Source organism: Dreissena polymorpha, chromosome 2 (assembly GCF_020536995.1).
Source record: "Dreissena polymorpha isolate Duluth1 chromosome 2, UMN_Dpol_1.0, whole genome shotgun sequence".
NCBI lineage: Eukaryota > Metazoa > Mollusca > Bivalvia > Myida > Dreissenidae > Dreissena > Dreissena polymorpha.
In genome coordinates this window covers 2,496,439-2,511,034 of record NC_068356.1, presented here as the reverse complement: position 1 = coordinate 2,511,034, position 14,596 = coordinate 2,496,439, and the positions used below count along the sequence as shown (strand labels likewise).

Sequence of the window (14,596 nt, the reverse complement as noted above, 5' to 3'; positions counted from 1 at the left end):
ACAACACGAAGACACAACACCTTGGAGCTGTAATATTGTATACCTTATTCACTGCAGCCCAATAGCGGTAAAATAAGCAAAAAATGAACATTGCCAGCAGCCAAATTATTGGTACCATCCGCTCTTCTTTTTTACATGTCACGGGACTATTTTACTGTATGATGCAGAACAACACGTGCAGCACAACAACAATTACAGCATGACAGACGAGGGCAATGTCCAAGATATAGTAGACCGATAAAGTATACAGCGTATAACGTATTATGTACACCTTTATTTTTTTACTAGGTATTTATATGCACAAATTCAATGAACATACATTCTAAAGCATATCATTCAATTTTGATTGATTGTTCGTTTTATGTTTTTTTGCGGTTCAAACAAAAACACAAAATGAGTTTTAATCTTCACATACAAACTCAAAATATTTGAATAATTGAGCGTTTAGTTTTACGAAAGAAACCGTGAATTACTCACTGATGTTAACATACATTGAGCACGGGGATAATACATTACAGCACTCCAAACACCGCCGGAATATATTGATGACAAGCATGGATATTTACGACATCAACCTGAGGATTCTACCGAGTGTTTTGCAAATATGCGAGGTTATCAATTGCCCCGAAAAATATGGAAGTTATAAGATGATAAAAATACATGTATGAGGAAATTATTGTAACCTTTTAAATGAATGTTTTACTGCCCATGACTTCAAAGCGAAGCGGAAGAGAATTACACGGCGGTATATAAATCTGCGAGTGATTATGCATATTGTCATACATTGGACGTCGTCGACTGAACTTGCTGCATATCTGTTTCGCCCCGCATCTCTGGGATATAGGAGTCGTTAGAAGTTAACAGATCGCAAAGTCGGAGCCGCACCGCACCCGATTGAGGTCACCAGATTACACAGTTGACGGTTGCATATCGTTTTCTCCTCGAACAAATATCAGCGTTGAAAGGTCATAATCTGGGATTGAAACTCAGCTTATGTGCATCTCTAAAGGTTAGCAACGTGGGTTCGAATCATAGGCAACAATATTATTACATAAATTTCAACTGAAGCTCTATCAAATATGAAAACGTTGTTGCTGCTACTGTTGTGCCTCGTGGCTGGTGGGCGCTTGCGGGCGATGAGTGTCACTTCCGGGCCGATGCAGATTGATTCAATGGATGCACACGTTATAGGTAGGTGGACGTTGTGTTTGTTTAAATCAATAAAGTTATCGTTAAATATATATTCATAAATTCAATGGATTTAAAGGTACGTACGATTAATGTCGGCATACACAAACCCATTTAAATCATACGCTTATGCCCTTCTGTTTACCATGCGTTTAGTACATACATGGGTCCGACGAGAAATATTATTTTTTTCCTTACAGGTGACCCGACATGCAAGCCCGGTCAATGTAAAATCTGCAAAATATACCAAGGGTTGGAAGGTACGTAATTGCTGTTTTGATTATATCAAATTTGTCTTTAGAATAGACGCTGGTTTTCATAGTTGAACTTCAGAAAAACGTTGTCCGTTAAACTTGATTCCGTTCTCTTTACTACAATAAGCTTAACGAAAAAAGTCTACTCATGCACATAAAGTATATATAGTATTGTATTTGCCTCTGCAAGATAATATTCTGCTGAACCCGAAAAAAGCGAATTCTTTGTTTTGTAACAACTTGATTTCTCCAGTGGTTGTCTTTATTTATGTTTTCACTTTGAAATAATACATTGATGGAGTTATACAAGCTCTTTTCTAGAACTACAATGATGCAAAATCTTATTAGCACACAAACGTCTTCTACTATAGAATGCCTGGTTGCCACCATCGGCAAAGCAAACACCATCCACCTGGCGTTCGTAACCAGTGGTGACACACTAGTGGAGGGAGACATAACTGGTAATGAGTCTTATTCACAGTATCATCCGGTGTCACAATTAATTTAAATTTCGTTTGACTTGATACATTAAAACATGTTTTTACAGCTGTGTTTTTATTATTACAAGCATGAAATTCATGTTTTTTTAAGAAACATCCTCATGAACTAATGGGCGAGTTGCTTCATTTTTTTGTGGTATACAAATAACAATAAATTATTTGTTTGTTTCTTTGGGGTTTTGGCAGTTTTCAACAGTATTTAAGTCATATCACTGCGACTGTGGAGAGTTTACACACTTTACCTGGAAAAGCTGGTTTATCAGTACTAAGTGCACAGTGAATAACTCACACATTACCTGAATAAGCTGGTTTATCAGTACTAAGTGCACAGTGAATAACTCACACTTTACCTGAATAAGCTGGTTTATCAGTACTAAGTGCACAGTGAATAACTCACACTTAACCTGGATAAGCTGGTTTATCAGTACCAAGTGCACAGTGAATAACTCACACATTACCTGAATAAGCTGGTTTATCAGTACTAAGTGCAGAGTGAATAACTCACACTTTACCTGGATAAGCTGGTTTATCAGTACTATGTGCACAGTGAATAACTCACACTTTACCTGAATAAGCTAGTTTATCAGTACTAAGTGCACAGTGATTAATACTCATAGGGATTCCCTAAGAATAGCATCAACTGCACGTGTGTGTTGGTGTTTATAAAAACATACACATCTGAAAATCAAGTTTTTATGTATGAATCACTATACATTTTACTCACCGATGCTTATTTAGCTGTGCTACAACCTTTGAACATACATTTGTTTCGTTTACTATATTTAAAACATAACGGTGTCGCGAGAACTTCATACATTTGAAAGCTACTTGCTTCATAATTTAACAATTTGTTCATATATATAGTAAACCTTATCACACGACCAAAGACGAGAGTACCTTAATATTATATTCACGTGTATTTGGAAGTTTATTTGCCATCATCCTCTTCAAGCGAGCATCTATAGGATAGGCCTGCAATTTATTATTTGCATATATAACAAAAACGCAAACGTCTACATACAGCCTCTTCTCACGGCCCAATCTGTGCGGATCATGTCCCGGGTATAGAACAACTGTGTATGATCCCCAGTAACGTTGACATGACCAACTACAAAGCATGCGTTGTTGTTTCCGTCAAGGTAATATCTTCGATTTCAGATTGTTTTAAAACGTACGCTTTAATCTAATTAAATACTTGCCTTCCGTCACAGAGACAATGTCGGGCATGATTGTTGTTTGCACATAAAACCGTTATTGTCAGAGTGGATCGCATAAAGATCGCAGATATGTTTTTATAAGTTTGTTAACACTTGTTATGATATCTGGACGAAAGATACACTGATCTATATTTTCTGCCACAGTTGAATGGCCAAACGTACAAGGATCCCTATGGATGCTTTCAAATCCCGAACACAAGCTCGTTCAATTTGGGAGGTAATCTATACACACTGATGTTGTTCTTGTTTATTTAGTAATTTATAATATAGATAAAATATTATTTCATTCCACCCTTTGCTATCACACAGCACGATGTTAACCCTCGGTATACTTTATCAAAGATATTTATACATAGAGTATTATAAATAACCTTTGAAAATATGTTCTTATTTCACAGAATTATTTTCAAGTGATGGGATGGTGACCTCGGCCCCCAGTGGTAAGTATTTTGTTCCGAAACTGAATTTGACCGAATGATAGTATCGTTCAAGTGATTAAATGGAATACTATAGGATCAACAAGAATAACATAATCATCGCTAAACTTGACTTACATATTCGTATTGTGTCGTTATGACTGGGTAACTAGTCTAAAAGTTTTCAACACTTAGCCCCGCATAATTGATATCTACCTTCATTTGTTCATCGGTGAGGACATTTGTTGTTTCGGCGTCTTTCTAACAAGTCAGAACGCCCAGGCAGTGGTCTGCAGTTTATGCTACCGTGATCGCGCAATACTATGCGCATGGTTATTTTGCAGATGATACGATATGCAAACCCGGTGAATGTCAAGTTTGCACGTATTCTAATGGAAGTGAAGGTATGTATGTACTATGATTTTTTTTTCAGTTCATATATTTTTAATCAAAGGTCTAGTTTAGCGTAACACTTTCAAGCAGGCTTTTTCATCCCCAAGTCCCGTGAGTATTCTCACGGTGAACACTATGTAGTGGACACTTATAATCGGTAATCGATAAACCTCTCCATAGGAAAAACTTCTGAATATCATTGATAAATCAGCTCAGAGAAAAGATTTCATATAAATATTATTTACTTTATTGCGAATAAATACACTGAGATAAAGTGAAATTTCTCCTGCGGGACCAGATATTCATTAAAGTAGATCCTAACAAATATCTTTAACATTTGATAAAATTTAAATTCGGTATCGGATTTGTATGTGCACATGCGAACTTATAACAATCTCTTCGTCACTGCTTCTATAATCAACAGAATACGGGAGCGAGATTGTTCTCCTTATTACACATTCTATATACAATTAATATGATTATAGGTGCTACCTAATTTACGGGCAAAAGCTTTTTAAGTTTTTTTGATAACTATGTATTTTTAATAAATATATTGACATGATTGTGTTCAAAATATTATAATTGTTGCAATAATTAAGTAATGCATCCAAAAAAATCAATTTTAAAACAAGTTACATGTTCCAAGCTTAAAGATCTAGCATCTTATTTTTTTGTTTTCTAGCCACAGGAATTTATAGCTGGTTCGGTGTCTGTGGTATAGTGGATGGGTGTCTGCTAACTGGCTTAGTCACTGGGAGGTCTATGTATTGACCTCTTAAGTGGGAGCATTCTTTAGATAACCCTAAAGACATACTATGGCGTACCATTTGGGTTAAAAGACAAGAAAACATACAAGTTAAAAAGAGAGATGTACGTCAAAGTACAATAATTGTACGTCGACATAAATATAAAATACACTTCGATTGAATTATATAAATGTTACGGTATTTTGTTTGTTTTAAAACGTATACATAATGTTTATGACATTTATAACATTAAACATTTCATCAAACTGGCTTTGTCTTTGAAGTATGCCTGGTTGCCACTGTCACTAATCCAGACACCATCCATCTGGCGTTAGTAACCAGTGGTTACACACTGGCGGAGGGAGACATCACGGGTAACTTGCCTTATAATACATATGAAAACTGAAAACTGAGTCATAACTTTAATATTATCAACTGCACCCAGTTGTTTCGCTTAATTAATAACTGAGTCATAACTTTAATATTATCAACTGCACCCAGTTGTTTCGCTTAATTAATCAACAATCAAAATGTGATATTGGACTCTAAACATTTTTCATTAATCATAATTTCTGTTTTATCTTTTGATTTTTACAATATATTTACACATTTTCCAAAATATGTACCTGAAATCTTTTTCTGTAAAGCCTCCTCTCACAATCCTATCTGCGTGGACAATGTCCCAGGTACCTCCATACAGCAACTGTGTCTCATCCCCAGTAAAGTTGATATGACCAGCTTCAAGGCGTGTGTGGACTTATCCATTAAGGTAAAATCAACGATAGTAAAAACCATTGGAACGTTTGTAACTGATCTTACTAGATTGTGTTTGTTTTGCCAAATTCAGAAATGAACGAATTTACATGTCCACGAAATAGTCTTCTTTAACCACATTATATCATGCCGTCAAATATAAAAATGATTTTACAGTATATTTAAGGTTACTTAGATGTACTCTTGTTGTAATACTGTATAATGGATTTTTGTGTGTGTAAAGTTGTTGAATATTCTTGATTGGTGGAATCCGAACCTCTTTTGATCTGTTCACAGTTATGGACAGGTCAGATATATACTGAACCCATCGGCTGTTTCCAAATCCCGAAACCAAGCTTAAGTTATCTGCAAGGTAAATTCTTACATACATAATGGCAAAGCGATTGAAAGCGCTGATGTTTGTTAAATTGGGTTGAAGAAAAAATTGTCTTACATTTACACCATATGGATACTACTTACAATGTCAGTATATCCCACGTAAACGTTTAATCAAATAACATACATTGAGTGCGTATTTAGTTAGATTATTGTTTATGCTAAATAATTAAAAAATATTTTAAACGATATATTACATCTCAACTTATTGAAATACATTTGCAAAAATATGTTGTGCATAAAAGACAGTTTTACTTGCAGTTCGTGTCGATATCTTTAGATTTAGGAATAAATCCTTTTATACGTCTGAAATCGTTGCAAAAATTTCCAAAATATCACCGTGATGATGAATGCTTCATACACATGGAACTTTTGGCTAAGAACACACACTTTTTAAATAAAGAAAATCTGATGTATTTCACATTGCCATAAGCAGCATACAAAATGTCTTTTATGCACTAGTTGAAATTCTTAATGGGGCCTTTTCACGTTTTGTTAAATTGACAAAATTTAATATATGTTTCAGATTCGCTATTTATTTTTGATATGTGTGTGGAAACAGTAATACTGAACATTTACCATGCTCTAAAATATCCATTATAATTATGCATCTGTTGACGATTTAAAAACCTAAAATTATAAAGCGTTGCAACGCGAAACGATTGAATAGTTTAGAAAGTTCTGTTGTTTTCGTTATATTTTGTGATACTACGAGGATTGCTTATATAAACTATAAAATACATCACTCATTGTATGAGCACTGACGACCGAGTGGTCTGAGAGATAGACATTTACTCCTAGGGTCAGTGGTTCGAGCCCGGTTGAGGTTACTTTTTTTTTGTTAAATTATATTATTTTATTTTTTTACTGGAGCTTTTTAGATCAAATGTTTATATTTATCAATAGAAAGCATCTAACGACAAACTTCCCTAGAGGCCAAAATTTGTAAAAAGGTCCCTTTGAGAAAATTGATTTAACAAGTTATTTAAAAAAAAATCACCACCACTTACAGATGTGTTTACATCCATTAACGTTCAATTGTAAATCACACAAAGTCACGTGATCCTGCACCCTGATTATGACTTTGACAAAAGAACAAATGTAGACAAGTTCTAGTTTATTATGCATTAAAATGTGAAGGTCAATACACGCGTTTATCAATTTTCTAACATGTATTTTACAGACTTGCTTATAGATGCTTTCCGAGCAGACGCCATCAGTGAGTGTACTTTATCAAATATTAAATGAATCTATGGTAATGATTAGACAATTACTGTTTCAGCCATGTTATCCTAATATTTATATGAGACCAATATAAAAGATGGTCGATTTTATTGTTGAAAATATGACTTTTACTTTAAGCGTAATTAATATTGGCGGTCAGGTTTAAATATATGCATTTGCATTTGACGAGAAAAGTAAAAGGTCAAATCTGCCAATGAAGGTGTTGACCAGGAAGATGACACTTTTGACTTCGCCATTGGAGATGACGACGGCACTGTTGACGATGACCCCGCTGGTGTGGATGACGGGAAAACGATATGTCACAGAGGAATGTGTAAAATATGCCACCATTACCAGAATAAGAAAGGTAGAATAGCAGTATGAGTTGTGCATATCCACGAATACAAATAAAATGATGATTGGTGTCAAAAGATACGCTCTTAAGAACACTGCAAGAGTTAAACGATTTATATTTAGAGTAAATTGTGATAATAAACACACGCTTCCAAAGATTGCAAATACCGTTTTTGGCCTTTCAGCCCTGTGTGATTGCCAAGCAACCAAGAGAGGAATGGGTTTGGGACTGGTTTGTCAACCACCACATCCTCCTGAAGGGAAACTGAGAAATGGTTAGTGTAAATATCACTTATAATGTTAGATCTATTGAAAAGCGTCTCAAGCACTATTGACGAAAAGTATGTCAATGATTAGCCATATCGGTTACCAGCTTTTGCTAGCTGAACGATTAAAAAAGTATTTTTCCTATCTAAGTCTCCTTATAAAAACTAAAATTTCCTGTTTTGCAATGAGACAATATATATATATATATATATATATATATATATAAATATATATATAGATATATATATATATATAGATATATATATATATATATATATATATATATATATATAATATATAGCTATATAGATATATATATATAAATCAATAATATATATATATAGATATCTATATATATATATATATATATATATATATATATATATATATATATTCATATAGTATATATATATTTTATAAATTCATAGTTTATACATTTTTCGAACGAAATGGTATTTGTTGATGAATTATTAGTATTGTCTAAATTTTTACTCATAACTTTAAACAGAACCAAACGTTCATGTGTTCCAGTTGTCTTGCTTTTAAAGGTAATGGAATTCCAAATTCTAGATTCTCCTATCTGCTCGCGCCACGTGCCCAGGTTCCCGGCTTTAAAGTCAGTGTGTCTGGTACCCAGCCGAGTGGACACGACGAAACAGGCCGCGTGCGTCAATGTAACCGCTGAGGTATGGCGGCTCTATACGTTTTATAATCAATTCCAAACCATACTAGGACAAAATATAACATAATTTAGCACTGGGTGTTTGTTTTAAATAGTATATAGTAAACACGTTTTAAATAGTATATAGTAAACAAGGTGACAATCCTCCTCTTCATATTGCAAGTGAAGACCCTGCATCTAGTTACATGAAACATCCTCATGAAGTGACGGACCCATCTCACAGTCACAATCTTTGGTTAAACTTTGCTAAACAGATACCGACAAAGCAGGCAGTTGCTTTATTGAACCAATTTTTCCAGTTAATTAACCATCATTACCCAAATCCAAATCTTAAGTTGTATTCGGGCTGTGTTCAGGTCTGCTCACTAGAAAAAAGAGACAACTTTTTGGCAGGAACCGTCTCACTTTATTCTATTAATGTGTTTTACTCATCCTATTAGGAAATAATACAGAAACAAATCCAGGTCTTGTTAGTTCAGACTTATGTGACACTTGCAATTTAGCAGTTAAATGGCATCCAGATAGAGGAGTCTTTTGTGAAGACTGTAATACATGGTTTCATGCAGAATGTCAAGGCATGAGTTCACTTACATATCAGTATCATTGTGATCACTCAAATGAACCGTGGCAATGTGCAAACTGTGGTGCATTTCATTTTAACTCTACTTTCTTCGATCACACACAGTCTATGCAATCAGATCATTCATTATCACATGTCACTATAGAAAACTCTTTACATGTATGCAATTCCCAGGCTCTGGGCAGCAAGCATTGTAGCACACCAGTCAGGCAACAAAAATGCATAACTACAAACTCTCAATCTATGAGACACAACAAATTACCAACTCACAAATCACAGTATGTACAGCACTTAAAAATTGTGACTGTAAACTGTCAGTCTGTTAAGAAGAAAAAATTAGCTTTCCAATTTATGCTAGCTACTGTAAAACCTGATGTTGTTCTGGGTAATGAATCATGGCTCAAGCTTAAAATAAAAAATTCAGAAGTGTTTCCATCTGATTACGATGTTTACAGAAATGATCGAAAAGGCAGGACAGGAGGCGGGTTTTTTGTACTGGTTTCAAATAAGTTTAGAAGTCATGCTCCTGTGAAATTAAAATCTTCATCTTAAATTATTTGGGTAAATATAAAGCAAAATTGTAAAAAAGACCTGCTGGTCTGCAGTGCATACCGACCTGACAGGGATTTTACATGTATAGACGAGCTGGATCGTACCATCAGTCTGACTGATAAATTAACTAGTACAACCCTAATTGGGGGCGATTTTAACCTTGGGGAAATCAATTGAAAAAATAAAACTCTAGACTCTAATGTTTCACATCCAGAAGAATGTAACGAAATGTTAAACTTTGCAGATACTCATTCATTAAACCAAATCGTTGATGAATCAAAAAGACTATCTAATACCACCAAGAAATGTCTTGACCTGTTGTTCTTGTCTAATCCTTTTTTAGCCTAGACAATTAAGGTCATTCCAGGTTTTAGTGATGACTGCATCCCTTTTGTTGATATTTTATCTTCTGCTAGAATAAATCGGAAAGAGAAACGGAAAATACTTCTGTTTAACAAAGCTAACTGGTCGGAAATCTAAACTGGTTTAATAAATTTTATAAATGTAAACAATATTAATGATATGAATGTCAAGAAGCTTTAGGACAATTTCAAAGTCTGTCTTAACACACTTGTTGAAAAATACATACAAACTAAAGCTGTTTCTGGCAGGCAGCATCTACCATGGCTGAATTCTGACATAAAAAAGATAATGAAAAAACGTGACCGGACTTATAGCAAAATGAAAAAGACTAAAAATTACACCTTACTTCCAAAAGATGAGATCATTAATATAAAAGAAAAGTCGTAAATCTTACTGGGGCTACATAAACAACATTATATGTGATGAAACAGAACATAAACATGGGGCAACTAAACGTTTTTGGGGGTTCATAAACAGCTTAAAAAATGACTCATTTGGTGTAGCACCCTTGAGGGATGATGGCGTCTTAAAATCTAACCCCAAGGAAAAAGCCGAAGTCTTAAATAAACAGTTTTTTTCTGTTTTAACTAATGACACAAACAGCTCATATCCAGATCTTGGTAATAGCCCGTATAAAAACATGCCATCAATTAATATTACGGTAAATGGTGTTAACAAACTCCTACTCAAACTGAATCCTTACAAGGCCGCAGGGCCAGACCAAATCAAACCCAGAATCTTACGGAAATGTGCAAATGAAATTGCACCTATTTTTACAATTCTTTTTAACAAATCACTTATTTCTGGTTCTGTCCCTTCTGACTGGTCCATGGCTTTTGTAGCTCCTATTTTTAAAAAGGGTGAAACGTACCAAGCTAGTTAAACTGGTCACCTCACGTAAATAAAATTTGTAGTAAAGCAAGCCAGAGCTTAGGATTCTTAAAACGAAACATTCATTCTTCTATAATGGAAACTATAGACCAGTCTCATTAACATGCATTGCTTGTAAACTGCTGGAGCATATCGTTGTTAGTAACATCTTAGACCATCTTGACAACTTTTATATCCTGGTGGACAACCAACATGGCTTTCAAACCCGGCGGTCTTGCAAAACCCAACTTGTGGGTTTTATCCATGACTTAGCTTCTACCATTCAGAGAGACCAGATTGATGTTGCCATCATGGATTTTAGCAAAGCCTTCGATGTTGTACATCACGATAGATTGTTGCTGAAACTAGCCCATTATGGCATCACGGGCACTACACACTCTTGGATTAAAGCTTTTCTTGGTAACCGTAGTCAACAGGTTGTTGTAGATGGGGCAACTTCCACCATGGCCCCTGCAATTTCTGGCGTACCACAGGAATTAGTTCTTGGGCTTCTTATATTTCTGCTCTACATTAATGATCTACCTTCGTCTGTGAAGTCAAGCGTCCGACTATTTGCGGATGACTGTGTCATGTACAGATCCATATAAACTTTGGCTGACACTATTTAGTTTGAGAAAATCTAGATAGTCTATCATTGTGGGAGCTTAAATGGAAGATGTCGTTTAACATTGAAAAATGTCATATCATGCATGTTACGAGAAACCGTAAACCATTAAAAACAGCATACGCTCTTCACAATCAACCTCTGTCTGTTGTAAACCAAGCCACTTATCTTGGCGTTGAAGTAAGGTCAACTTTAAACTGGTCACCTCACGTAAATAAAATTTGTAGTAAAGCAAGCCAGAGCTTAGGATTCTTAAAACGAAACATTCATTCTTCTATAATGGAAACTATGGCAGCGGCATATAACAGCATTGTTAGACCATCCTTAGAATATTGCTCTAGTGTGTGGGACCCTTACCATCAGAAGGATATTGATAAAATTTAAAATGTTCAGCGTCAAGCCGTCAGATTTGTAACGAATAATTACAACAAGACACCGGGCACGGTCACAAATATAATTAAGGATTTGAATTGGAATACCTTGCCATCAAGAAAACAACAAGCTAGACTCATTTTGATCTATAAAATAGTATATAATCATGCTGACGTCAATCCCCTTCACTATTTCACTCCATACATTAGACACTCACGCCATCACCATCACATGGCATACCGAATACCACCAAGTACAGATGATTACCACAAATTTTCTTTCTTTCCAAGAACAGTTGTACAATGAAACACACCCATATTATGTAGTCAGCGCTGATACGATCCATGGATTTAAATCAGTGCTGCCTTCATCAGTGTTCCTTCCTTAGATCACATGTTTCTGCTTTTACCCTTTTTTCTAACTCGACTAACATTCTCACCACAAGCACAGTAGTCTATGTATATATTTAAGTCTTAAGGGCTTAAGGTGTTAGGTTTTGCACCTTATTGTATCACTGTTGATAGGATTTTCCTGAGTGGATCGAGTAACTCGGGTAACCTATCAATCTATTTCTTTTCAACCCCCACGCATGGCCATAATGTATCAGTATTGAACATAGCCATTATTTTAAAAGAAGAAGAAGAATCCATTTGCATCAACATGAGATACATTTTATCATCAATACAAGGTCGCTTAATGACAAGTGAGAAGAATGAACAACATCTAAACATAGGGGAAAATATCACATATCAATAAAATCACGTCGGAAAAGTAAATGCAATCCTTAGGAATTAAAATCAAATCGAAATTTCATTGCATATCATGTCAACACAAATTCATTCTCGATGAAGTGACCCTAACTATATTAAGGTCAAAAGAACGTCGCGCAGCGGATTGATCGATAATACATATTAGCTTTAGCATACCTATGGATATACCTATTGCTATGCCTTTCGGAAATGTTTGCACGCATCATCTATTTTCGCGACCGTTTTTAATAGATTCAAAGTAATATTGTGCGGATAAGTGAACTTAAAGAACAAATATATCAATAACATGATAATTTTGTTGTAAAAAGTTCTCTATGTTTTTAATTTTCACCCCCTTGGTGCAAATAGGTACCATAGTACATTACAATTAGAAGGCAAATGGTACCATTTTGCACCAATTTGGCGATTTGTTCGAAGCGATATTGGGGTAATTGCGTTATATGTTTTCTGGCCTGATATACATTTTTTTAAACGGAGCGTCGGGAACTAGGAAAAATAATGTCAGTACAGGACTAGTTATAAGCACACATGACCCCAGGACCAACTAATGAAGTACAATGAAGTGGGTTTTTTAAGCTTAAGTGCAAATAAATCCTTATTTTCACTTTTAAGGTTGGAAATTATCGGCGTTCTTACAATTTTAACGACATTCCGGATTGTATAGGAGATCAATTAAACACAGTAATAATAATACAATAAACATTTTGGACTATTTGAACATTCCATGCTGTTGGGGCAACAATTTGGTAATAAAAACTAATTTAAACAAAGATGTACCGCAATTTTATAAATGTCTTCTTTTTCAAATGCTGTAGCAATTTTCCATTTAAAAGAATTATAATTCTGATACTGTTGATAACGTGGAAATATCCCAAACTTGATATTTATGTGCCCAAAGAAAGGACTTGGGGTTCTATATCTAATGCCGAACTTCTTATTAAAGTTTTTATAATAATTTAAATAATAAAAATGCATTTGTGTTGTTTTGCCGTGTTACATACTTTAATGTAAAGCAATTAATTGTCTTTTTTCCACGATATGATATGCAGAGATTCATTACAAATACGCTCATACGCGTTGGTCTGTACATGTGTTAGAACTTATAATCATATTTCAACAACCTGTGTAATAACATATTCAAAAATACTTTAATCACTACATCGATATATAAAAAAATTAACGCCCGTCACCATATCGCATCGTTTATTTTCAAAATACACTATGACATATTTTATTATATAATAAAGAAGTACTCCATAATAATATCTAAAAATATATTTTTAGTTGAACCACATCATTGCAAACCTAACTAGTTCGTACCAAACTACATATTTTTTAATCTGACGGCAATAGTTACTTATTATCTAATTTCAGGTTCGATACCGGAAGTTCAACCGCTCTGTAGGCTGCTTCAAAATCCCTCGAGATGACATCGACGCTCTTCCGGAAGTCCAAGGTTTGTTTAGCTCGTTCATGCAGCGCCTTGTGACTTCCGATGACGTAACATCCGGCAGTGACGTTATGAATGACAACAAAAAAAACGATGATCAGACATTACGATTCAAGGGCCATTAACAATAACGCACGGTCAATTTAAGAGTGTGCTTAGTTTTTAGATATGAATTAAAAAATGCATGTTATTAAACTAAAATGTTCTTGACACTTCTTTAATGAGAATAAATCAATCGAAGATTATGTAAAATCTCAAAAACAATGTTGCTGATGGGGTATCAGTGCTGAACAGATAAAAATGAAGATACAACGAATTTACTTCATAAACGAGAATACAATATTGGCAACTCTTAGAAATACTGCACGGACTTTGTATGCAATAATTGTGTAAATTTTGTACATGGATGTGCTCTATGGTCGACTTGCCACAATATGCTTCCTGATTTTCTAATGTTACGTATATATTCTGTATGTACTCCCTCCTTTAATTGCACTACTGAATTTCTACAGTAAAGCTTATTCTATATGATCTTCATCCTTGCATTCTACGTATCTGCTAGCCGAGTTGATCTGAAAGACTTATTGTTATAGGTCTATCAGTCTACATGCAGTCAGAAACCCG

The 14,596-nt window shown here is 34.7% G+C and overlaps 1 protein-coding gene across 1 annotated transcript; it reads left to right on the top strand.

Moving 5' to 3' along the window:
* The first annotated feature begins 685 nt into the window (after window positions 1-685).
* LOC127865521 (uncharacterized) lies at window positions 686-7,710 on the top strand. Its single transcript, XM_052405368.1, has 13 exons — window positions 686-1,191; window positions 1,389-1,448; window positions 1,814-1,903; window positions 2,966-3,081; window positions 3,304-3,376; window positions 3,558-3,599; window positions 3,920-3,979; window positions 4,999-5,088; window positions 5,362-5,483; window positions 5,765-5,840; window positions 7,047-7,082; window positions 7,308-7,454; window positions 7,628-7,710. Exons 1-13 carry the CDS (start codon window positions 1,080-1,082, stop codon window positions 7,708-7,710), a joined length of 1,107 nt encoding a protein of 368 aa, XP_052261328.1. The 5' UTR covers window positions 686-1,079.
* The last annotated feature ends 6,886 nt before the right edge of the window (window positions 7,711-14,596 follow it).